Source organism: Dermacentor variabilis, chromosome 9 (assembly GCF_050947875.1).
Source record: "Dermacentor variabilis isolate Ectoservices chromosome 9, ASM5094787v1, whole genome shotgun sequence".
In the NCBI taxonomy this organism is placed as follows: domain Eukaryota; kingdom Metazoa; phylum Arthropoda; class Arachnida; order Ixodida; family Ixodidae; genus Dermacentor; species Dermacentor variabilis.
In genome coordinates, this window is record NC_134576.1 from 128,607,415 (window position 1) to 128,634,337 (window position 26,923).

Here is a 26,923-nt window from a genome sequence, read left to right on the forward strand (position 1 = left end):
CGGCGTATATGTTTGTAAATATAACCGTACACGTATAGCTTATCGTCTGCGTCTTCCTGCGTAACATATTTGGTGGCGGTGGACCTTCCCTGTACCTCGTCACGGCGCTTGGCAGTGGACGGTACGGAAAACATATACGAAACGTAGTACGCGTACGTGACACACGCGCATAAAATACTGTAAACACATAACACAAACATGTGCACAACGTGCAATCTTCTTTACAACAATATCAAAGCGTTACAATGAAGGTGCCTGTATATCAGTGCGAACGAAACAGCGCTAGCACTTAACACAGACAGCTGGGCAGCTGGGAGTGATGGTACAAATAAAACACTGAAATGAACAAGGTGCTTTCTATTTAGAAAAAAGAAATGTTCGTATGGTGAATGTAGATACGCTGATATCGCCTAACTATACTCGCAAATGCCACTGTCCCCAAGAAATGTTTTTTTTTTTCAAAGCTGGTAGAAAGCCCTGTTGTATCGCATTGGTTCGCACCATGGTGCTAGTAATATGGTTAAGCCGAATTGTGTCCCATCGAATGGCGTCAGTGATGATTTCAGTATTGGCTTGGCATTTCGTGAGGTCATTTCATGAGATGACATGCGTTGTCAATCGTCCCCAGTTCTCACTGCACTGGAAAATGCACGAGACGTACCGGCAGAGGGAAAGCGAGCAAACAAAGGAACAAATTAACGCAGAAACCTTAGAAAAGAAATGAATAAACGAATGAACAGCTGTTCCTCCCGTCCTCGTGCGCTCGGTGGGCAGCATTGGCAGCGTTCGCTCCAACCATTCGTTTGAACTCTTCTCTACATCCTAGGTTTTCAACTCGTGGCGAAATTTGAGTGGTAACGTGCAAAAAGTGGGTGCATAAATGGAGCAAAATATAGCTTATCGCGTCAATTTTCGTTATTATAGTTATGCTCGTTTACTACCCCAACCGTGTGCTTTCTGTATTAATTGCCAGTTGTGTTAGCCACTACAACCAGTCCGCATTAGGTCTTTGAGGTATACATGTACGAACGCGTGTAAAACAAACCAAGGATAGATATGACTTAGACATAGACAAACTCCAACCAAATGAACACGATGTTGGGCCACAGTTTTCGAGTTTCTAACAGGTAGGTACTAAATCTACATATAGTTCGCTCAATCGCAGCGTTTAAGAGAACGGGGCTTGGCGCAGCTCATCGAAACAAACGTAGACGGCTTCGTTAGTCATCCCCAAGCAAGGGCTCGCCGTCGCTGACAGTTCCACGATGAGCCGTTTCCTTCAGTCTGAGGTTCATCCGGTCGCCGATTCCACAGCGCGGTGAATTTGGTTTCCCCCGAAGAGGTGAGCGAGACGCTTCAGTCATCGGACACGTACTGTCACTGCTGTGTTTGGATAACCAACGTGATTCAGTTCCTCAGTTGAAGAGGTTTTCTGCTCTTCGAGCCGGCCTTAGCATTTTCGCCTGCACTTTGCAGCGTAGCTTCAATGCTGAAGAGTAGCGCGTGCTTGTGATGGTGGAGCAACTCCTCGCAGACTGCAGGCTTCTTTAAATACGGAAACCGTGACATCACGGCAGTGGTCTGACTGTCCACATTATCAAGGAGGACGGCTACACGTAAGCGACGACGATCGTCGTGTTGACGTTTTGTGTTGTTGGCGGTCGAAAGCAACCATCGACCTCAAAACCATAAAACTAAAGAGCCCCACCGGCTCCCTCTACTGTATCAAATATTGGGCACTAGAATGAAACCTAACAGGTGTGTTTTGGCTCCAGATTCTGAGAGGACAACGCGTCACGCAGATGGACCCGCGGCGTCGTTTATGCTAGTGCATTCATGGGATCGCGCTCGTGATTGGCTGACGCTCTAGCCCCATGTCAGCAGTTCCCGAAGCCACAGTGTACGAATTATAAGTATACATAGTATGCACGTGACGTCACATCCGCTGCTGTCGTCTGCTTCCGCACTACCTTCCGCCATCTTGGGGTACCTTATCAACAGGCGCGCGCATAGGCTGGCATAGGCCTATAGGTTCCCCAACATGGCGCTGCCGTAAACCGGAAGCCGCGGAGTATCGTTGCATGACGTACGTGCATACTATGTACAGGTAGGATGGCGAGGTTAAAGGGAAGGAAGGAAGGGCAATGCAGCAACGTCAAGTACGCGCACGTCGCGTTTTCAGTGCAGTGACTGCGAGGACGGACTATGCACGCATCTTCGGCGACATTTGTTGCCAACGTGTCATGAACTTACTTGGCGCTCTTTGGACAGACCGGGTCCCTGCGCGACTAAATCGCACATATCATCAACATGTCATACATAACAATAAACGAATCAATTGGCCAACCGATGCACTGGAAGAATTTGCTGACTAAAGCTACACTGGCTATCGCTAAGAGTCATTCAAGAATATTGTCAAGTAAGTTGACGCGTAATAATGCATCTTTCAACAGCCTTCGCAACCACCCTACGCATCAGTTGTGCAAGTAGTAGCGTGGGCCCTACAAGAACACGCCACTTGTGTTTCGGCTTCGTTATTCGCTCGGATATTGCGTAGTCTTCAAGGTTCGGTTGAGCTGCACCGAACGGGGCGGCCTCGTTTCGCAGCGTTGTGCAGCCGCCGCTGCTCCTTCCTCCTTACTCCTCCTCCTTCGTAACAAGCAGAAATGACAAACCAGGAAAGTGCGCCGGTGCGTACGCGCAATCAATTTCTCCATCGCGAGATGTCGTGTCGTGCGTTGCAAATCGCTCTGTCGTAGACTGCGCACTTTTTTCTTTCCGCGTGTCACTCGGTTTAGTGTGGTGCACGGTTTAGTGCGGTGCAGTGTTAGGGAAGGCGGCTTCGTACGTTCTCAGCAGTACTTCTCGCAATAGGGCCAGTAATAAATTAAGTTCATTAAATTCTTGAGTTTTACTCGTGCCGAAGCCAAGATATAATTAGGAGGTACGCGGTTTTGGGGGCTGGGGTGGGGGATAATTTTGACCATGTGTGGGTTCTTTAGCGCGCATCCAATGCGTGGTACACGGGCGTTTGGTTATTATGGTGCTAAACGCTTCACTGCTTCGCAATAGCTTGCCGCTCTTTGTCGAAACTCAATGCCTGTTTTACTGCTTAGTACGAGGTAGCGGGTTCGACTCCCGCACTACTGTGGCGGGGGAAATGAAAGGCAATACGCGTGCATTGAGCAACGGGTGCACGTCTGAAAGATTCTTAGGTGGTCAGAATTCACCCGAAGCCTACCTGCAGCTTTTTCTAATGTGTTGTTTTGGGACGTGAAACTCTACCAGCGTACCAGCTAGCCAACCAGCTAGCCTACCAGCCAGACAGACAACCAACCAACCTCTCAACTAATCAATCTACCAAGAAAGGTACAATTCAACATATTTTTCATTCTACCAATCAAGCTAGCGACAAGAGAAGTCGAACATCTGCTGAATCAATCGAACAACCGCTGAATCAATGGAACGTCCTCCGAATCAATTGAATGTCCTCCGAATCAGTCTAACGTCCTCCGAATCAGTCTAACGTCCTCCGAATCAGTCTAACGTCCTCCGAATTAGTCTAACGTCCTCCGGATCAGTCGAACATCCTCCGGATCAGTCGAACATCCTCCGGATCAGTCGAACATCCTCCGGATCAGTCGAACGTCCTCCGGATCAGTCGAACGTCCTCCGGATCAGTCTAACGTCCTCCGGATCAGTCTAACGTCCTCCGGATCAGTCTAACGTCCTCCGAATCAGTCTAACGTCCTCCGGATCAGTCTAACGTCCTCCGGATCAGTCGAACGTCCTCCGGATCAGTCGAACGTCCTCCGGATCAGTCGAACGTCCTCCGGATCAGTCGAACGTCCCCCGAATCAGTCGAACGTCCTCCGAATCAGTCGAACGTCCCCCGAATCAGTCGAACGTCCTCCGAATCAGTCGAACGTTCTCCGAATCAGTCTAACGTTCTCCGAATCAGTCTAACGTGCTCCGAATCAGTCTAACGTGCTCCGAATCAGTCTAACGTGCTCCGAATCAGTCTAACGTTCTCCGAATCAGTCTAACGTTGTCCGAATCTGTCGAACGTTGTCCGAATCTGTCGAACGTTGTCCGAATCTGTCGAACGTTGTCCGAATCTGTCGAACGTTGTCCGAATCAGTCTAACGTTGTCCGAATCAGTCGAACGTTGTCCGAATCTGTCGAACGTTGTCCGAATCTGTCGAACGTTGTCCGAATCTGTCGAACGTTGTCCGAATCTGTCGAACGTTGTCCGAATCTGTCGAACGTTGTCCGAATCTGTCGAACGTTGTCCGAATCTGTCGAACGTTGTCCGAATCTGTCGAACGTTGTCCGAATCTGTCGAACGTTGTCCGAATCTGTCGAACGTTGTCCGAATCTGTCGAACGTTCTCCGAATCTGTCGAACGTTCTCCGAATCTGTCGAACGTTCTCCGAATCAATCGAGCATCTTCCAAATCAATCGAACAATCGAAAGTCCACCGAATCAATCAAACGCCTACTGAAACAATAAAAAATAAATAAAATAAATAACGCAGTCAGTCGGTCGGTGAGTGAGCCAGCGAGCTGGCAGGTCTGTAGTTTGCTTGGCGTGTAGTCGGTAGGTCACCTCTGAAAGAGTTGGAGCGAAGAATCGCGTGTCTCGCTTCAGCACTGACGAAAGAGTTGCGTGCGCGTGTACGCGAGAAGCGTCCGCGTTTGTTGTGGCCTCACGAATGCCTCCCGGGCAGCCGTTGGCGAGAGGCGATGCGCACAATACGCTTGGGCGTTATGCGCACACTGCACCCGTTGGGCGCTTTTCTTTTTTTGCTGCCAGCTTCCTCGATTCCCGAAAGTGTGTACGAATGGCGAAAGCGGTCAGGCACGTGCGGTCGATATGGCAAATAAGACGGCAGAAAAGCAACATATTGTCCCGTCCCTTGCTTTTTCCTTCAAGTGTTGCTTAACTGGAAAGCTCGACGCCAAGATGACATCCAGTATCGCTGACATGGCGTGCACTGCAAAGTTATTGGAAATGATACTGCTTGGTTAAGGTTGATGATTATTAGCGAAACAGGAAAGGAGCAGAAATGCGTTTGTGGGTGTTCTTTTTTCGACAAAAGCCTCTCTCACTACTGATATACCGCGAACACACGCGAGACCTCTTTCGATCAGATTTAGTTCTTGAAAGAAATGGGGGCAGTAAGTTTTCAGCATCCCACAGAAACCACGAGAACAAAGAGTAGATGGGATAATATTTGCGCGCTTGTGTGTGTCGTGTTCCTCGAGATAGTTTTTTATTTTTTTTCTTGTGTAACGATCCTAGGTTTTTGGAATTGCCGGCTCTGACGTAGCCTGCCTTCCCATGTTGCTACATCTAAAAAAAAAGAAAGGTGAAAGAAAACAAACAGCATGAGGGTTGCGCTCTTAACTATTAGTCAAGAAATGGAAAGTCAAGGAGCGTTTGTGTATGAAGCGCTTGCAATGGTTCGGAGTTATCACCAAGAACTCGTTTTGTGACGAGAGGTGTGTGTGTCTGTGTGCGTGTGAGCGCACACTCGCATGTGAACACGCAGAACTTCTGAACTAAGGAGCTGTGACGTATTAACTAGGCCCACGTACCGTTTGGCTCCGGGGAACGCGGATGTAAGGGGCGAGAGTGATCCCTGCTCGCCGTGGTTGCTTAGTTGCTTTGGTGTCGCGCTGCTAAGCACGAGGCCGCGGCATCAAATCCGGGCCACGGCAGCCTCTTTTCGATGGTGGCGAATACACTGCACCACTATGAAAAGGAACAGTTAGTATGTGTTCTAACAGCGATTCTTACAAACTTGCGGGTCAGCAGTTCAGAATTCCACCCGCTGCTCTTACTTTCTCTTGGGGGGGGGGGGAGGGGGTTGTCATGCTGAGAAATCGCGCTCATGGAAAGTTTACTTCAGTTCAAGAGTAAGAATAACTACCAGCTCTAAGAAGCAAATCGGGTGCGTGTTCAGGTTCACACTGGTGTCATCATCATCATCTGGCCATTTTTATGTCCGTTTCAGGACGGCCTCTCCCAGCGGTTTCAAGTTACCTCCTGTCTTGCGCTAGCTGATTTTAATTTGCACCTGCACGTTTTCTAATTTCGCCCCCCCCCCCCCACCCAATTTTCTGCCGTCCTCGACTGCGCTTTCCTTCCCTTGGCACCTATTCTGTAACTCTGGCGCTCCACCGTAGCGTCTACATCTTTGCATACTTCGCGTCTATTAGCTTTTCCATGTTGACAATACCATGAAAGAAAACATCCTGACGTCAGCACTTCATTAGATTGTCATGACTTCATTAGAGCGTCATCACTTCATTAGAGCGTCAGTTCTCGAGAGGGAACGTTTCAAATTCAACATTGTGTAAAGGTGACTCTGTGTTAAGAGTGTTTAAGGTTTTTTTTTTTTTTTCAGGAATGTGCAATTGCGGAGCTCGAGGTCGAGGATTCGACACCCGGTCCCCGCGGCCGCATTTCGATGGGGACGAGGTAGAAAAAAAAAACCATCATGTACTTACGTACAGCCGCCCTGATTTTTAATAATATAGCGCGAGCGTCGACTGAACTGCTGGTGAGCGCCTTATAACGGCGATAAGCGTGCAACAAGGCGAGAGTTCGCGCACGAGCCTTGTTGCCTTGTTGCACTCGCCTTGTTGCACGCTCTTGTTGCACGCTTATCGCCGTTATAAGGCGCTCACCAGCAGTTCAGTCGACGCTCGCGCTATATTATTAAAAATCAGGGCGGCTGTACATGTGCAGGTTAGAAAAACGCCAGGTGGTCAAGGTTATCGCCACGGCCTCCACTATGACGTCCTTCACAAAGCACCATGCAGTGCCGGAACCTTGACCTCAAGAAGACAAAGCACATTACTTTTGATTTTGATACCTTAAAATGTACATTTCAGAGCGGGAAACGTAACGCAAAGTCCACAATAATGTTTCTGGCATGCTGGAGCGAAAAATCAGTCGATCGCTCAGAAAACCAATCATTAGTTAATTACTATACTGACGTTCTTGAACTCAAATAACGTAGCGTTTTTCTTTCATTCTCTTGTGTGTGTGTGGCGGTGGGTGGGTGGAGGGGTACGATTGCACTATCAACGGCCTGTGTGTGGAACGGCGTTCGGGCTTTGTGGGGTTAAACTCCACCGATTTAACCTTGTTTCATCGTTGATATGTCACGAGAATGTCGATTGTAGGTTCTCACCCACCCTCTTTACGTATGCCACCGTTGCAGGGCGCTGGTGTTCCTGGCCCACGGCTACGCCGAGCACTGCCACGTCCCCTGCTACGACTCACTGGCCAGGAGGCTCGTCGAGCTGGGATGCTATGTGTTCGCTCACGACCACGGTACGCTCAGTCCCGTCGCCGCCTCGTTAAAGCAGTAATTAACCATCGCAGGCGTACGCGATTTTCGCAAGACATCCAGATCTGTCCTCAGTGTACACTGAGTACAGGGACGTGGTCAGAGCCGGTACTCTGTCTCTGGCTGCTTCTCTGTCTGCGTCTCTGTCTCTGTGTGTATTTCTCTGTGTGTCTGTCCATCTGTCTATAAGCAAAATTCACAGGCGGCTTTGTGACAAATATATAAAAGTTTGTCAGTATTTTCGAGGCCCAATGCCCGTGTCGCTCGATTATCATCGGAAGGACCGACGTTCACGGTCTTTGGCAAGACATGCCCCGACTATTCAGTGACGTGTACCCCACACAGGGTCTCCTTGTGCAAAAACAGGGCGCTCACCCTAAACTTGTTGCCAAAACGACGTCCTGGTGAACTGATGAGATACAAGTCGCAAAGATACCGGCGTTGCTTTTAATCTCCCGCCCTGCCCCCCCTTCCCCAAGGAAACATGAACGCCACAAAGAAAAAGTGAATCGTGGCCTCGGGAATTCGCCGCCGAGAGCGAGCTATATATCCGGTTAGCTTCGTTCGAATCTCCTCGTCCACTATTGAGCAGTGCATACACGCAGAGTAACGTTTCCACTAGGGACCGCAGTGCGCGACTAGCCACATTATCGGCTCAACGCTGTACAATTGCTATTGCCCTCTGACCTAAACTAAGCAAGCCTTTTCACGGTTCTGCTTTCATCTGGCGGCATACGTGCACTGTGTATTCCCTAATCGTGACTACGCTAATGGACGCCCATGCAAATGTCGCGAGCCGCGAAAGCAGGCACGTATTTATTGGTGGCGCGACTTGGGGATTCAGTGCGGCGGTGCGAGGCGACAGGAATACATTTTCACGCACCGGTTAGCGGATCAACAGGAGCGATGAAAGGCCGTACGTGCTCCAGCCTCTTAAGTTTCTCGCGGAAACTAGCCTAGCGGGGCACTTCTGGGCTCGCGTGCCCTGCAATCCCCACATCCTGCACGCCGGGTATACGTTTACCCGTCCTAGCCGTGACGGCAGCCGAGAGGGGTGATCGTGTCTAGTGATTCAAATAGGTACCTATCTACGAACACCTCTCGTCGGAAGAACTTCTTGATATTAGAGGAATTAATCCGAGCCCGGTCGCTTTTAAGGATGCATGTATGCCGTGCGCCCTTAAACAATGGTAATTGGTGATCGATGGGAGGGACCTTCGTCCTGCATTCAAATAGGCAGCTGCTGTTTCTGCTGCTGCTGCTGATGATATGCCATGCCATGGAATTGCGCGGGGCGCCATGGGCCTATTGTGAGCGACAGGCCCAGGATAATGTGGAACCGATGGACATCTTAGTTGTGCAACCACTGAAAGCGTTTTTCTTGAAACGCCGAGACAAACGCAAAAAGATACCCGGCGTTTACAGTCAAGCAAAATGCAGCGCTAATTAATATAGCATCGATTCCAACAACCCGGAGTTGTTGTTGTTGTCGTCGTCTTCAATCTGGACCATCATGCAGTTGATAGTATCTTGACATCACAACACAGGCGAGGAATGGGCGTAAGAGAAAGAAAAAAAAATATTTGTCGAAATGCTTGGATGTGCACGGTAGGCTGAAGCGCGTGCGATATGCCTTACACAAAAGTAGGAGAGGTACACTTACGCATGTTCGTTACTCCCCCCCCCCCCCCCCTAACTCCCTCTTACCTGTCCTCTTCTTTTTTCTTTTGGTGGCATATAGTACGCGTCACATGCTCTCACAGTGGCTTGTGGTGTTACGCCAAGGGCGTGACACTCCAGACACGACGAGGCCCTGCGGCGCGTTATCCTTCGTCGGCAATTTGCATGCCGCGTAATCAACATGATCGCAGACACGCGCCGACGCTGTCGGCAACCGAAGCGGCGAAACCGCCGTGAGGAGGAAACAACAGGGGCGAGCTTCTTCCCGTTGCCGGTGCCTGGAACTGCGCCAGCGGATCGAGCCGCACGTGGGTCATTTTATTACACACCGGTGCAAGGCTTTGCGGTGACCGCTGTTGAAGATGGACGCTGTATGCTTTTCACCACGTGACTCCGTTTCCGCGTAGCGTTTTTACGATGCCCTGTGCACTCGCCGGTGAGGCGCGCGAGGAGGTCCTGACGCAGTCGCTCTCTCGAAACCGTGTCCACTCGGGTGATCGTGCGGGAGCGAGACGCCACAACTCGTGACACCTCCCCCCTCCCCCCCTCTTGTTGGTCCTCTCGGCCATGGCCTGCTATCTCTCCGACATTTCTTATACCTTGCTTAAATGATATTGCGCGACATATAAACGACACGGACGTGAAAGAAGACGACACACCATTGCGCTTGGTGTGTCGTCTTCTTTCACGTCCGTGTCGTTTTTATGTCGCGCAATATCATTTAAGCAATGGATTACCAACTTGCCCGGAATGCTGCTCTTCTTATACCTGCAGCTCTCTTGTGCTATACTTTCATCCAGAGACGTTGATGAAAATATTTACGCAGTCGGTGTGCACCAAGGAGGTTTTACAAAAAAATTCTGGAGTGGCAACTCCCGCAGATTTTTACCAGCGGAGGTGAAGCCAGCGCTGTACCCGACTTCATCGTTAAAAGCGTGCTGAACTAGGCGGAGAATAGTGGCAGTGCGGCTGCTCTTACTCTGCGATGATAAATTCCGGAGTGACTGAAGAATAAAAGCTTGTTGTTTGGGGCTGGAATATCGCCATTGGCTTATTCGTCATATCGCGATCTCCCATAACAAGTTGTCAAGACGTTCAATGTTGATCCTAAAACGGGTGACAGACACATCAACAATAATCTGCATGGCGAAATTGGCCGTTTCAAAACCGCTGAAAGCGAAAAAAAAAAAAAAAAGAAACGCTTCATCTATTCCGCCACATCGTAACGCTGTGTGCACCGAGGAGGTTTTACAACACTCCTTGGTGTGCACTAGTGCGTAGCGAGCGCGTTAAAAGTAGAGCTGCGACTCTCCGATGTCACGTGACTTCGCTGAGCACTTGTGGACGCGGAGACTCTCAGAAGATGGGAAGTAGAGAAAAAAAGAAAAGGGTCGCCAGTTAGATTATACTATGTACTGGTGCCCAGGCGTACTGTCGTAAGGACTGAAGCCTGTCGTTCGTGTAGAAGGACCTTGCGGTTCCTCTTGATTTTATAGTTCTTTCCTCTCTCTATCTGTCACTCGTGCTCTCCTACAGACGTCGTTCAAAACACTAGAGTGGCGGCCGGCGAGCCACACTGCGTAGTGGGGCCGTTCGGTTTCATCTATTTTCGACAGCCTTCGTTTGCGTTAGCTAATCCAGCGTGCACGCTCTGTATCGCCCACCCCAGTTATCTTACTACTACGGCAGCTCGTGTGGCGAGGCAAAAGTTAAATACAAATGAAACGTGCATTTGGAGAAAAAGAAAGGTATTCGTTTTTTTTTTTTAGATGTTTCGGGGCATGTAAGGTCCCACGCACACCCACTAGTCGATGCTCACTCAGGTGTGGTCGCAAGCACTTGTACAGCTATGGTTGCTTTCAGCAAGAGCATCAGCAGCGTCTTTGCGCCCGCAGGCCTTCTTCGGCCGAAGTGCCAGGATCTTTTGCTTCCGAGAATGACCTGAGCGGCTGAGACTATAATACGCGGAGTCGAGGAAAAGGCAACGGCGCAATCCATTCTCGGCTCCTATCGATACTATCGATACTTGGCTAGTGGTTCATTTACTTGACGATGCCGCAGTGACTTCCGGGCTGTGTTACGTTGTCAAACAGGGAAAGAATGAAAACAAGCCACCTAGCCTAGCTTGATGTTCGTAATTTAAACTGGTGTGGTTGGTTACAACGCATCCTCCTCCTCCTCCTCCTCCTCCTCCTCCTCCTCCTCCTCCTCATTTTTACTGTAGGACAAATGCCTAGACAAGCGAGCCCCGCTTACTCCCCTCTTGCGCTATAGCGACTCCATCTGAAGTCCGTACCCGCCGTGGTTGCTCAGTGGCTATGGTGTTAGGCTGCTGAGCACGAGGTCGCGGGATCGAATCCCGGCCACGGCGGCCGCATTTCGATGGGGGCGAAATGCGAAAACACCCGTGTACTTGGGTTTAGGCGCACGTCAAAGAACCCCAGGTGGTCGAAATTTCCGGAGTCCCCCACTACGGCGTGCCTCACAATGAGAAAGTGGTTTTGGCACGTAAAACCCCATAATTTAATTTTTTAAAAAAATCTGAAGTCCGCGAATTTCCTGCTTTATCCCATACAACCGATAACAGTTAAAAGTGCATGGCTTGTAATAAAGCGGAGTACTCAACCGCACCGATACCAGTGCTTATTTACAACGTGATCCTAAGCTTACTTGAGAACAATGGACTAATTATTAATTCATCAATTGTTCTCAAGTAAGCTTAAGTTCACGCTGCAGACAACCACCGGTATCGGCGCTGTTCAGTGCTGATCCCGAGAGAAACCACTTTCGCATTCTTGTAAAGTTGTTATACAACCTCTGAAATGTTTGTCTTCGCGATACGCTGGTGCTCGCTTTTTTTTTTTCATGCATAGCTTGTCGCTGAAAACGAAACGCGAAGCGAAGCTTCTTTGTGCATACTTCATTGGTCTCGCAGAACATGCCTTTAATTGATGGTGCCAGCTTTGTCTTCCCGCGGTTGGGCGTGCGACATCTCCGGTTCTGTGTCAAGCACGGACTTACACGGCAGAAGTAGGTCGTCCTTTACTTAGAAGTGATTGCCATGAGGACCAACGCGTACAGTCGCGATCAATTTGAAGGTGATCGCTCGAGCGGCGAGCAAAACTAGGAGCAGCGCCACGTTACGTCATCACCGTCGGTCGAGAGGGAAACGTCAGATAGCTCCCCTCTCTCCCTTTTAGTGTTCCCTGAAAAGCTGTCACTCCCGTCACCGTTCATGGCATAACCTGCGAATTCATTTCGATTGCGTTATGAGCTTTTGCACAGAGGCGTCATTGTTAGCCGAGATATGCATGAGGAAGCGACGCAGACAGATCATTGCTATGAAAGGGAAACAAACACAAAATGTGGCGAGTTGGTCTTGGGGGTGATGGTTGCAGCCTGGAAGAGCATAATAGGGGAAGAAGGCAGCGCAATTTTTATCTTCGCAGTTGCGAAATCGGCCGCTATGCTGCTTGGAAGGCCCGTCAGTCGATGCTCGCGCGATCACCTTCAAATTGATCGCGACTGTACATGCAGATTACCAAATATAGGCTGGCGAAGATGTTACAATGTGCGGTGTCTTGCCTCGATCGGTCGATGACGTAAGCTATAAAAGGTAATTCACCGCGTGTCCGAGCGATTTACGGAACCGAGACACGAGAAGCTCCGTGTAATGAAAGGTATTTGATGAATTCGAGAGGCAAATTTTGACATTCGGCGCCCAGAACAGCATCGGCGTGGGAGTTGTCTTTGCCACCGTCGAATGGCATTCGGTATCGCGAACTCTTACACAAGCAGGCGTACGCCTTGGGTTAAGGCGTATGTTTAAATCTTTCCAGGCTTCCACATAATGAAAATCGTTGTGTGTTGCAAGCAATCACAGCTTGTGCTGCAAAAAAAAAAAAAAAAGATACAAGTGAAATTAGGGCGGTCGTGAGAAAACAGTAAATCACGACAATTCTTACATCGCTGTAGTAAAGAGCTACTGACGAATAACTAGCCCGGCGATACGCAAGCAGGCATGTCGACTTTGAATAAAGGGCAAGAAAAAAAAAATCTAACAGCGTGTAGGTGACGCGAAGGATTAGAAGTAAACGACGCATAACCGTTTAAGTGGCGCAAGCACGGCGCGCATTTGAGCTGATGTTTTTTTTTTTCAATCTGGCGTTTCTTGAGTTATTTCAACATCGATAAGTTCTACGAAATCTTAAACGACAGAGGAAAGTCACAGCGTACTTCAGTATACGGGAGATGTATTAGCGTACACGCACTTACTGAATCTTTCCAGCATCTCTGCATGATACGTCGGCCGAGTGAGGTGCTGTGCGGTTTCGAATGCGCAAATTAACTTCCTTATTGGCGACGGCGCATGTCAAGCGTAAAAGATGTCGTAGTAGATAGCTCTTGTGGTTAGACTTCGCAACGCGGTTAATTTGCATCGGGGTAATTAATACACCGCCCGTCTTAGCGGTTCGCGTGGTTCTGTAAGAGCCACCGTATACCTCGGTGACGTTGCAGAGCCGCTTTGTGCGACATTGCCCAGATGTTATCCATCCAAGGGCGTTTACCAGGAAACGCTTGTCGTCGTGCGGTGCTAATGAGAAATTATGGCCGCGCGACAGCGATAACCTTCAGCGAGTGCGATTATCTCCGATGTGCGTTTGCAGTTGGCCACGGCAAAAGCGACGGTCCACGAGGCATCGTCAAGTCGGCCGACATCTACGTGGACGACATCTTGACACACGTCGACTTGGTCAAACAGAAGTTCCCGGGCACGCCAGTCTTCCTGTTCGGGCATTCCATGGTTGGTAAATTCGGCAACTTGCCTTTCGACTCGTCCTAAAGCATAAGTTAAAAAAAAAAATGTACTGCAATGTCTATTCGCTTGCGAAAGTTGATTTGTTTTGCACCTGTGTCGTTGGTGACACCGCAGTCGGTCGTATTCTTTGCGTAGTCACTGTCATATATGTGTAAGTTAACCTTACTTTAACTCAAGTTAGTTTCCTTTTTACAGGTTACACAGCATATTTACACAATCGTGAGCACGGACTTCGTTCCTCGTCCGCATGTAGTTCCTGCAGCTTTGCCTTAAATCGTCACTATCTTCCCGAGCTGCTGCCCGTCGTGTGTGCGCCAGCGAAGCTTATATCTTTAGCAGGGAATAAGTTTGGGCGTGTTGACTGGATACATACAAACCGGCGTACTTAGCACTCGTCAAGGCTAACACTAAATACAAGCAGTTTCAGTACACGTCACAGAAAAAACTTGGCATATTCCGCACTCAAGAACTAACTGCGGGAATCAAATGCTGCGCCGTGAACTACCATCTCTACTTAACTCTCTTCATTAATCGCCATACTTATTATCATTTCAATTAGGTGGCCAAACTTGCCACTCATATTGGCATTCACGTGAATGCTTAGTGTTTTTCCTTGTATTTTGTTCTGATGTATACGTATTCTAAGCTGTAATTGCACAGTGACTTATTTAGTTTTGTATTTCTGTGAATGTTACCCGTAAATGAAAAGTGATTCATGTTGTCCGCATTTTGTTGTTTTCCTGTTCCTGTTTTTCGTAACTTGTATGACAATTACAATTTCTGCATTCATGTCAATTTTTTCGCCGCAGTGCGAAGTAACTTTGTATAACTAGTCCCATTTATCCACATATTGTTAATATTTTTTTATTGTTCTTCCAATACATCTGTTCATCTCGTACTTGTGCACGCATTGCTACGTGATGCCAAAGAAACCAATAAGGGACACAGACCTGGTCAAGCCGATTTTATGGCTTTTTGTCTGTGCCCCTGCTATCTGTACGTTGTATAGATACAAATGAAGTTCAAAGTTCAAGAATGGCACAAGGACGAAGCAGGAACACGGGACGAGCGCTCGTCCCGCGTTCCTGCTTCGTCCCTGTGCCATTCTTGCACTATGTATCCCAGTTTGAAGCTTACATCGACCATTTTCGTGGTTGTTGTGAGTCTTGTACACGTAACAGAAAAAAAAAAGGAGTAATCGATTACAATAACTTCGATTACGGTGGTAAATTACTGACCAACTAAAGTAATCGAGTAATCAATAAAAAGACGTAATCGATTACCTTTGCGTTGCATTTCATTCCCCGCTCTTTAACGTCGCACGCAAACAGCGAGCAGAACGAGCTGGCCTACAGCTCTTTCAGTGCGCCCTCTGCAGCCCACCTTATCTTCGCAATCGGTTGCTCGTTCGAAGTGCAGCTCGACACAAGGGCGGTGTCGTAACCCACTAACACCCAACGCGCGATGCTGTGGTGACGAATTCGATGCCGCGACGCTTGCGTCTCTCTCACCTGCGAAGCGCGGAGCTACGCCGTGGCTGGGACTCGGGGGCAAAAGTCAGTCGCTCTCGACAGGCCTGGCCAACGAAGAGCCGAAACAATCGTCCTCAAAGGCTCACTTATGCTATAGGCCGACCCGACTCCAATTTCAGTCTGCCAACTGTCGGCGACAGCGCTTTTCTTTTTTTAGAGCGCAGCTCTTTGGCGTCCGTTCCTGGGTTTCGCGTCGTCGTCGGCGTTGTCGTCGGCCTCGTAACCAGCTCCGCCCCCCTTTCATCCCCCCAGCGCTAGCAGCGACCGACTGATACCGCTGGATGCCGCTGACGCCGCTAGAGAGTCAAGATAACGTGACTGCATAGAACACCGTCGCCGCCATGCAGAAAGAGGAGGAAAGGGTCCCCCCCCCTGTTCTTGTGTGGCGGATAGGGTGCTCTTCAGTTGCCGACGCGCCGGTTATTTCACGTAGGCCCCGGCACGTCGACGAATACGTGACCACCTTCCCACGGCTAGACCTGGTTCTTAGCGCTGCGGAAGCGAGGGTATCATATTGTTTGTGTCGGCATCGGCGGCGTTGTCCCTGAAACCAACTCCGCAGCTGGGGTTGACTCACTATCGGCGTCAGCGGCATCAGTCAGTCGCTGCTATCTCTTCCCTCCTCCCTTTATCGTGTTGTCCGCTTGCTGCGCGCGCTTCTGCCCCCATCGTTTGCCGCTGGGTGTACACGCCGCCCCCCTCCCCCCTCTTCCTGCGAGTCTCCGGTTGTCAAAGCGCCGGCTCGAACTTAATTCCTTTCTTCGCTCCTCCTCCAATGCAACCCCTGTGCGGTGGCAATCAGAGAGCCAGATCGGTGGCGGCGGATCTGTATATGTGCACCGCCCGAGCCGAAATTGCCGCTGCCGTTCGCCCTGTGCGGTGGCAATCAGAGAGCCAGATCGGTGGCGGCGGATCTGTATATGTGCACCGCCCGAGCCGAAATTGCCGCTGCCGTTCGCCCTGTGCGGTGGCAATCAGAGAGCCAGATCGGTGGCGGCGGATCTGTATATGTGCACCGCCCGAGCCGAAATTGCCGCTTTTTGTTAAAGGAATACGTGTGAAAAATAAAAAAAAATTCTGTGATAGCGCATACATGTGTTGCTCGATTTCTTTGCCTCAATCTATCGAAAAGGTGAAACAGCTTATTTGCTGCGCTCAAATTTCGCATTAGGAAGTAACGTAATCGTCGGTAACTTTTTTTTTTACCTTCGTGTCGGCGCCTCTGTCACACTGTACCAACGCCGAGCTTTCCGCCGACTGTCGGCACATTTTCGGCGTCTGTGTACAGTGCGACAGGGGCGCCGACACGAAGGTAAACATCTATGGGTACTCTCCTGAGCTAAACGGCGATAGGCGAAAGCCTATCTATGAATGCCTCTGTAGCTGTTGTCTGGACTGTTCTGCGAACGGATGCCGCCGCGGCCGAGAGCATGGGATGCATGGCGCCTCCTCTACTTGCTCCCCTAGCCGGTGATCACCGCTTTCCTGCGTCCACCACGGAATGCGCCCGGACACTCATGATACCACTAAAGGCTTAAGTCTTTAAAAAAAATAAAAACGCTGTTGCCGACAGTTGGCAGACCCAAATCGGTGTCGGGTCGCCCTATAGCGTGAGTGAGCCTTAAGCGATTTCCAGGGATCTACGCCCGAAGTGACCATCTCTGTCGAGCCGCGCAGCAGCGTCGGTTCAGATCGTCGGCCCGCATCTGACGGAGTAAAAATCTGGCCACTGTCCACTGTTTGGTTTACAAGGACACTTGGCAACGCGTTGCGACGACTTTGGCGATCAGCCGCGCCGTCCGTGCGCTAGTGCTACTTAAACATGCTTTTTTTTGCCGCAAGTTAAAACACACACAAAAGGAAGACGCCTAAAGACAACTAGGCCAACAAGCAGTTCTGTTACTCAAACAACGTATCGCTCGTCGCCGGCCAACAAGCCAGTGAATACTCTTTTGTGCTTCTTGAAGGCGGGTGTGGCTTGTGCGAACGTCTTTGACTGTCTTGGCGCAGTCTACGTGCACGTACACCCGCGAGGAAAAGTGTACGGATCACAGGATCGCCGAAAAAGACATAATTTCTTAGTAGTTGACATGCATAAACGAAAACTCACGAGTGCCCTAGAAAATTGGTAATGACAAGTTTGGATTGCAGCCTCTAACGTCACGTTAATTTCACAGACGGAGCAGAAAATGAGTTTTATCACAAAAACCTTGGTCTGTGTACTTTTGCTCGCGGGTGTACACGCATTCACCACTTCTTTCCTCCGTCGTCTCCCGGCCTTCCATTTCCCATTTTCCTTCCCCCCGTCGAAGGGTGGACAGCCAGACGCTCTTCTGGTTAACCTCTCTGCCTCCTCTCTTTTCTGATTCTCATTCCCGCTAAGCAGCCGCCATCTAATACTGAGTCATCAGTCGTGGTAAATATATTTATTGGATGATCATAATCATGCGAGAAATGAGCCCTGCACCTGCATTCACCATAGAAAGTGTAACAAGAACACTCCAGCAAAAAGAAAAAAAACAATGAGATTGTGATTAAGGGATATTATTGCCCGTGAAAGTTCCACGACTTTTGCAAGGTGACAACCGGCACTGGCTTCTGTTTCTGTGGCAAAGTGCCGAGTTACCCAAGTTCTGACGTGTTAATGAAATTGACGTAGAGGTGTCCGTTCAAACGAACCGGGCCCAATAGTACGCGACCTTGTTTACATTGCAAAGAATCCTGGCTATTCACGACGTGCACAATTTTTTTTCTTCAAGTGCATGGGCTTGAATTATGTGCAGCGACAGGTTCAGTGAATTCGCTGTAGAGGGCGCAGCTTCCGCGCAGCGAAGGGAGCCAACGTCGCGCATCGCAGTTACCACGTCTGGAGTGACTGAACAACAACCGCAACAACAACCGCAACAACAACCACAACCGCAACAACAACCACAACAGAATAATATTTAGAACCCTATGCTGCTGGGTCACTCGATTGACTATCCTTCGCGCGCTGTAGTCTTGCACCCAAGAGCGCGACCGAACAGTGAACTGTAGCGAACCTGTGCATAATGACATCGTCACGAATGTTAAACGTTTGCGGTCCAAAAGCGCGAAAATGCTAGCAGAGAATGGAAACGCCTTTCTAAGTATCAGGCCCGACACAATTATCAACCCTGATTCGCAAAAAAAAAAATGAGAGAGAGAGAGAGAGAGAGAGAGAGAGAGAGAGAGAGAGAGAGAGAGAGAGAGAGAAAGTGATAGAGACGAGCTCAAAAACACGCTCTCACACAGCTATTTATAACGCCGAATAGCGCTGGAATGACAGCTCATCTAGCCGTCATTTCGTTCTCCGCGGCAAAGAACGGACTACACCGCGCAAACGGTTCACAAAAGATGAATTCCACTTTCAAAAAGATTAGCGAAAAAAAGAAATCCCGCCCATGATTGAATTGTCGTTTGCTGAGACGATCCATGGCTTGGTGTGTATAGGCGTACAGTCGTTACGCGAACGCCTCACTGAACGTCACAAAGATTAAAGTTTGCAGGACACGATGAAATAAAAGAGCAGGTATGATGACGAACGGAGGCCGCAATCAAAGAGCGGGATCAAATTGGGTCGCTGAAAATCTAAAACGGAAGGCAAAATAAAAAGGAGGTAACGAGAGAACCGGGTATAGATTTATGTCGATCGTAGCAGTTCTCGCGGAATTTGGCAAGTGGGTGGGCGGGCGGGCAGGCGGGCGATGGTTTGCGAGGGCGGCGGGTTCGTGTGGTTGCAGCCTATAGTGCCGAGAAATGAAGAAAAACGAGGATCGAATGGCGCGGAAAGCGTCGTCAGCGGAACATGAGCTTTTTTTTTTCTTCGCCTAGTATTTCTGTTCAGTTGTCGTTGCGTTGGATGAAGCGATGCCAAAAAAGAAAAAAAAGAAAAGTACGAACCCAATTCGAATAGCACAAAAGAGCTCCGCAAATTCCACGTTGGGGGCTGCGTTCATTTTCTTGCTGACTGCGCTTAGTCTAGGAGCAGCAATAGCATGACGCGGCGATTTTTTGTGCGTCAGTGTGCTTTTTTTTTGTTTGTTTGGGTCCGGCTTCGAATTGCAGAGGAGGAGCACCAGAATTTGATAGAAATCAATGCCGATTTGTGCTGTTGGACTGCGCCGTCTCTGGAACGTTAATGAGACACACAGTAGCCAATCTGAAAAGATCTAGAGAGCAGTGCTATTTGTCCTGCGCTTTCATTTTTTTTTTTTTTGCAATGAGTTACTTTTCATACCATTGTTCACCTTGTGGTGTCGCTTATCCGTTTCCCCTTGACGTACCAGTACTCAGTGTCGACCACTAAGCAGTCCTGCTACTTTTTGTTATTGCGGAATCAGAGGTGCGGTTATTAATGCGAAATCGTTATATGCCCAATTTCACAGAAATCCGGCCGCGGCGTGACCGAAACATAGCACCAAAAAATGGGCGACGGCGCAAGGAGTAAAAGAACACTTCAATAAATGCTCGGATTTGACGTCAAATTTCTCAGTGTCTTACATGTCCCGACATCATGTCTTACCTACATGCAAAACCTCACGCGACACTTTTAATGATTTGCGGGTCATCGTCTTCTGTCACGCGCTAACAATCCTTCGATAAGAAATGGCACCACTGCATTCTGCGAATCCATTTCTTGAGCAATCCCCCGTAGTGTGTAGGAACCACATACGTGACAGGAAACCACAACAGCCAACGCAACCACAACAACCACTGCAACCAGGACAACCATCGCAACCACTGCAACCGCAGCAACCTCAACCACCCCAGCCACAACCACAACCGCAACTACAACAACCATCGCAACCACAACAACCATCGCAACGTCAACCACTCCAACCACAGCCACAACAACCACAACAACACACTCGACGCCACATCATAAGTGTATAAAATGAGATGAACCACCGCTATATCACGTTTCAAATGGAACGCCATGCACGTTTACAACGTGCACGATGACACGCGAATGCATATCTAAGCGAAAGAAATTTCGCCAAATCGACTACAATGCTTTCGCATTCCCACACGTAAGCAGTCTTAAGTGTGTCTGCCGCCTTTGTTTGCTTCCTATCACAAACGAGTGCAGAGCGGACCAGTTGCGAGTAATATGAAAACGGAAGGTAGCGGCTCTAATAAAACCTCGGTTCCTTTGCCCAGTCAGTCAGTCGCAGCTCTTTGCCGCGGCATTTTGAATGCTAACGACGAAAACGAGAAATTATCCGCTCGATTCGCTCGGATAGTGCTTGCTTCCAGTAACGAAACTAAACATTGCGACAAGGGCCATCAGCACACCGCGCAAGCAGCGTTTAACACCGAGCAATCTAAGAACAAGCGACCTTAACCCATCTTAATATTGAAGCTGTCATTCCAGTGCACATTGTGGTTCAATAGGACGACAGCATTTTAAGAAACGTACAGGTCAGAAGGCCACAACAAAACGGCGATGCCAGAAAGAGACGGGCGTTCTGCCGAGGTTTTGCTATCTTGTTTAACGTTCGCAGTCTGCAGAAAAGAACGGTGACCACCTTGCAGGAGGGCGTCCGCGTTGTTTCCGCCGCTTCCTAGCTGGAGGCGCCTTCGGCATTTGTGCTTCTGCAACTTTACCACGCAGGTCACACATCTCGACGAAGGTCGCTGGCGGCATTTTTTTGTTAGCTTCAAACCAATCCCGTTTTGACGCCCGTCGCGGAGCAGACTTTCACGCGTCATTTTTCGTCTGCTTCGCGTCGTCTGGAGGGCATGACAGTTTTTGTCGGAACAACGCACACACCGACCGCGTTCTGCGTACAAACAACATACGCGAAGCGTCAACAAGCGAGAAAGGTTGCTTGGTTTTCGAAACAGACGACAGGTTGTGTGCCCCTTCAAAACTCCTTTTCCCGCCTCCCACTTCCTTTGGTGCGCCCTTCCCTCTCCGCTGCCAACTCGAAGATGTTATTAAGCTACGGTGGGTGACAGATCGAAACTGTCGAGTGCGGCTCCTTGCGACATATTTCGTCAGCTGTTCTTTTCGTTCGCGCTGTTGAATCTTCGGGTTACCCACCGTCGTCAGACGTGGCGTTACGATATGATTTCTTTCTTTCTTTGGTATCTCTGTTGGTGCTGCAAACTGTGGCGCGAGGTTCAATAATCGCGACTTTCGCCAGGTCTAGCTCTGCGCTTTTTTTAAAAATTGCGTTTGTCTTTATCACGAGTCAAAGCTCAGACGCTGCTCTTATAAATTCTGCGGGCTTACAAATATTTTCAGCTTTACTCACCTGCTTTGCATTTTCTCGTGCTTTTTTGAGCTGATTTGCGCGAAAAATGTTGCAAGATATAACGCCGATGTATTTTTGTCACTAGTCATGAGTTCAGGCATATATATATATATATATATATATATATATATATATAAATTGTGCGTGTGTTAGTCTTCTATGCTCGGAGCACACCTGTCAGCAAAAGTTTAACTTTAAAGCTTGTTTCCTAAACTGAGCTTCTTTTTTTGGCGCCTGCCAACATCGATTTCATTTCCCCCTGTTACGTTCCATCCCTGAGCGGCAAGTCAATAAGTCCGCCGGGCGGATTTGGGGATATATGGAGAAGTAACAGTCTTATACTTTGTAGCAGTTAACCCTACAATCGTCTTTACTTTAAAACTAACGCCGGCAACGAAAGTAAGCAGCATTAACCTTTAGATTCACACGCGGGAGCCTTGCTCAATAGAAATGAAAAACTAGACCCTACTAACTATTAATTCCCTATCGAAAACCCATATTCCGTGGAATCCCTTTATATCATGGCTGCATAAAGACAGCAGACAATGGAGCCAAAGAGAGCATCGGGGAAATTAACTGTGGTTGAAAGTGAAATGTAGAAAATCATGAAGAAAAGGGAAATGAAAGTGAACGGTAAAGATAACTTTGGCGCGATTCGTAGCGCAACGCACGCGTAAGGCGAAGGTTATGGGTTCGGCTCCTGCGGTGACGAGCTACCTTTTCGTCCACCTCCATTTCCCTTTATTCATTATTTTCTACATTACTATTTCAAGCACAGGTAATTTCCCCGACGCTTTCCTTGGCTTCCATATCTGTTGGCTTTGTGCGGTCACGAATAACAAAATCTAACCCCTCGGTTCCCTTCGTTCTCCGCGGTGTCTCGTGTATCACTACTATACCTGACGGGTTTCCGTCATTCTTTGAATTTCACTGACAGTCCTCGCCCTCCCGGACTGCGAATGCTGATTCACCTGTAACATATATCGCCACTATTGATTTCTATAATTAATGCTCATCAGGCTGCTTCCTCTCCCCGACTAATCATGGTCTTACTAACTCTCTCCATCGCTGCGTGCCCGTCTTACTAACAACGCCATCTCCCGGCGCGCCCTGGAACCGCACTCGCCGACACAAGGGTGGCACGGTGTGCGCCAGGAGCGCCCTGGAGCGTCCAGACGAATTCGCCGGCATGGTGCTGAACGCCCCGGCCGTCTGGCTGGATCCCGTGCAGTGCAGCTGGACCAAGGTAACGACACCGCTTTTTGTTCAGACGTTATGTGCTTCTCTCCACAGGGAGGCTTACTAGTCGCCCTGGCGGCCGAAAGGAGACCCAAGGACATTGCGGGCGTCATAATGATGGCACCGCTCTTAGCCATCGACAAGGAGCAGGGTACTTGGCTCAAGGTGCGTCGGCATGTGAATCTGTGTCCTGGTGGTGGTGGTGGTGGTGGTGGTTGTGGTCGGGGTGATCGCAGCTAAACGATCGACACCCGAAAGCAGGACGAAATCCAAAGTTTTTTTTTTGACCGTCTGGCTGGGAACATGCGTGCCGTCTTAAGGGTCCAAAGTGAAGCACCTGGAACGACGGGACACTTCCGTCGATGCATGTTTGGTGCTTGCGTGACGTGCTGAAGTGTATATATACTTAAAAACGCTGTGCTTTTTTTCCTTGTTTGTGAACGACGCTACCGCGTTGGAGTTGAAAAAATTAAATGCACTGCTCCCTTGGCCGGTGATTCAGCTCGCGTTCCTTGGAGAAGACACGAAAGATCGTGTGACGATTGATGTATTCGCACGTCGCTCGGTTGTTGGTGCTTTGGTAAGCAGTTCTGAGCTGTAACTAAGGAGAACGAGGGTTTGTGTAAGGAGACACCGAAATACGAAGTCCTGCAAGCTATAGCTAACACGAAACACTGCAACCTGAATAAGTTGGCCTTGGTCCATCCCGGTCGGTGCCACAGTGGCTGGTGGAATAAGACGCCATATTTCTGCCCGAAAAACGCAGCGGAACGCCTTGCGGTCCATAACTGTGGATTGAACCAACTTAAGACGAGTATGATGGCAGGCACGGAAGATGAAGAGACAATAAGTCTGTACTGAAAACTACGATTTGTACGACCAAGCATGAAACGACTGAGTAGCTGAATTTGAGTTTATCATTCCGACGACGAGTTGAAGTTGTGAATTTCGTCGGTTGTGCCAGCGCTGTGCGTTATTCTCCTTGCGTATCTCGCCGGTTCGGTGTGTCCGGTGTTTCAATATTGACAACAACGCAACTGTAAGCAACCCATATGAAACAAGTGAGGTTTGTGCTGGACAGTGCTAGGACAGGCAAAGCTCCCCCCCACCCTTATTTTCTTGCGGTCGTGTGTGTCGGTGACTTATTCAGAATTCATCGCAAGTACTGCCCACGAAACAGCACCCCACCAGCCTTGTATGCCTCCGAGCTCCGAAAGAGTTCAGTGAAAGAGAGCGATATTAAAGGGACAATGAAGATAAAACGAAAAAGAGCTATATTAGCAAATTAAGCTTCTACAATGCCAAAAAAAGCTATTTCTGCTGTGAGAGTATCCTAAAAAGTGACAACAAATTGTGGACTGGTGGTGACGCCGCCTTGAACTTCCCGTACCAGCCAACCGCGACGTCGTCGACGTTGACGAGACGTCACGGACGTAGGTTGACACCGCTTGCTCGGGCCAATAGGTAATTGTCTATCGGTAAATAGGGACTGTGCAGCACTTCCGAGGAGCCACAGACCGAACTTGGGAGAGTTTTGAGAACTTGAACTGGAGCCCGCGACCGCCACCAAAGTACGACAACATTCTTCAAAAAATTACGTACGGCGCAGGGAATTCGAGGTGAAGTTAGCAAAAAAAAAAAAAAAATGCAAGCTTGGCTTTCACCTTTTTCTTCTAGTCGTGAGCAACTTATCGCGCGATTAACGAAAGTAGTTTCGAAAAAAGAAGCTATCAGTCAAAACTGCTTCAATGTTTCTCTTAAGCATCCCTCTAAACAAGTTCGTCTGCTGGGGGACGTCACGGATATCCGCAAATGTAATTGGCTGGCACATCTATACAGATTCTTTGAGTTGGGAAGCGATGTATTTGACACTACGTTCTGAATTTGTCACCGACTATGGTTGTGTCGGATGAAAGTGCACTGAATCTTTTCTGTGCGAACGTGCGTTAAGCCGCAATGTGTGTGAATTTTGTTGATTTAACCGACGTATTTAGTCTTGTTAATGATTTCCAGGCCCATCTTACTTATCTTTGCGTCGGTCCATAAACCTGTGCAGATGTACGGTCGGCCACAAAGGTTTACGGGGAAGGCGGGGTTTGCGAAAGAAAAGGCGAATTCCTGCGAAGCCACAGCACACAACCTTCAATACAAAGTTTAAATGTGTAGAGGCCGATCACATACAGGGATCCATTAAATTAGAAGCGCATGCCTAAACAGAGAAGCAATTAGCTTGTCGTGGAACCGATGTCCCGTAAGCTTTTGTTGCCGACCGTACGTTCTCAGTTGACTAATTAAGGACCGTTCACTCAAGGTTGTGTCAAAAACGCATCTGCCAATAATAAAACGGTCACCAAATAGAAAATTGCGAAGACATTCGCAGAGCATCTCATGCCGCAGCAGAGCAATATCAGCTCTGAGCCCACTTCCTTCCTGTCTCTCATCTTTCCGTTCATTATCCTCCTTGCCCACTCTGCTGACCGACGTTCAGGAGTCAGCCGAGCGCTGTACAGTCACGGTGCATTTGTTCAGCAAGCTCTCCTCTTCCCCGTGAATCAATCCTTTTCTCTGCCCTTGTACCGATCGACAGGTGAAACGTAGGATAATTTATAGCTTCGTTGACTATATCACACATGCTGCCTCGGCGCTAGCTGTCGGAAACATTAGCGGTCAATGCATTGGCGATTTGATTGCGGCATCGGTTAAATCGTATAGCGGTCGCTTCTGCATGCGAAATGAAGCCTTAAATTGCGTATCTATAAGTGCTGTTCGATGACATCTGGTGATAAGAGACCAGTTAATGGCAGGGCAGGCGACGTTAACGCGTAATGCTGACTACTCTTAACCATTACGAAAGCTGCGTGATCGTTTTCCTGGAGCGTTCAGTGGCAGACGATATTTACATATGCGGATGGCGTAACCTTTACTTAAGCGGTGCCCTCGAAGAGATGTTTGAGGCCTTTGTCGGCTGGGCGTGCGGAATTATAGTCCGTATTGGACATTCAATAAGCGAACGACTGAAAGAAGTACTTAATGGTAGGGTCGGTTTGTTTTCGATATCTCTCTGCCTGTGCCAAACCTCGCTTTCAGTAAGTCGGCAGGGCACCCTCGTTGGCGCATCCGTGGCTTTAGACATGACAGATTACAGTTGCTAGTCATTAACATAAGCATGAAGCACCTTATCGTGTCTGCACTTGACTTACTGCATCACCATAACATGAATGCATGCGGGCCCGTGTGCCCCGTATGTCGAGCCAGTTTTATTGATTGTACTACTGGGGGCCAAGAAATCGCGAACAGGAAAATATAAAGCTTAGAGCGCCGGCCTCTTACAACTAATACGACAAGAGATCGATTTCGTAATCCTACTCTCTTGTTGAAAGCCTGTTGAAATGAGGCTGAAAAATCTGTTGAAATAACGTTGAATATCTCAAACTACGGGTGCAAGTCGAAATCACGATGACCGATGCGCGAGGTCCACAAAGTGGAAAAGAAATGACGCGTTCTGGTTAACTCTGATTGGTTCGCATTTAACTCGTCCACGATGGTACGTGTTCTGAGAGCGCGTGCTGACGAATCAGTACAGCCTGGAGGAGGTGCAAGCGAAATTAACTTACAAAGCCACGCTTAGCTGCTGCGAAGAACGAATGAGTGTGCCACACATCCGACTCTTGCTAACGTTAGTCTCTCGCCTCGCTACGCCAACACCAGGTGACCCTGGCTCGCATCCTTGGTAGAGTGGTGCCCACCCTTCCCATCGGCAACCTGGACCTGTCCCTGGTGTCCAAGGACCCGGAAACGGTGGCCTGGATGACCAACGACCCACTGCGATACCACGGCAGCGTACGCGTCGGTTGGGCCGCGGCCATGCTGAACGCTCTCCAGGTGTGTGAGTTCGCTCTGCTCTCGTACACCATGTAATACTGCGTTAATAGTGTAGAAATAACGACTGTTTTAAGCGAAAATTTATAGTGCGACTGGAGGCGCACGAAAGGGTTATAGTATGCGTACG

At 49.0% G+C, this 26,923-nt stretch overlaps 1 protein-coding gene across 3 annotated transcripts in view; it reads left to right on the top strand.

Moving 5' to 3' along the window:
* The window catches only part of LOC142557468 (monoglyceride lipase-like), a 58,251-nt gene that overhangs the window by 24,509 nt on the left and 6,819 nt on the right, over positions 1–26,923 (top strand). Inside the window, exons 2-5 of one of the 3 annotated variants that reach the window (XM_075669343.1) lie at positions 7,235–7,347; positions 13,711–13,847; positions 22,811–22,921; positions 26,623–26,796. In XM_075669343.1, coding sequence (XP_075525458.1) covers positions 7,235–7,347; positions 13,711–13,847; positions 22,811–22,921; positions 26,623–26,796 — 535 coding nt within the window. Of the gene's footprint in view, positions 1–7,234; positions 7,348–13,710; positions 13,848–22,810; positions 22,922–22,968; positions 23,080–26,622; positions 26,797–26,923 lie in introns of all 3 variants that reach the window. The other 2 variants (XM_075669342.1, XM_075669344.1) reach the window with 2 other exon arrangements.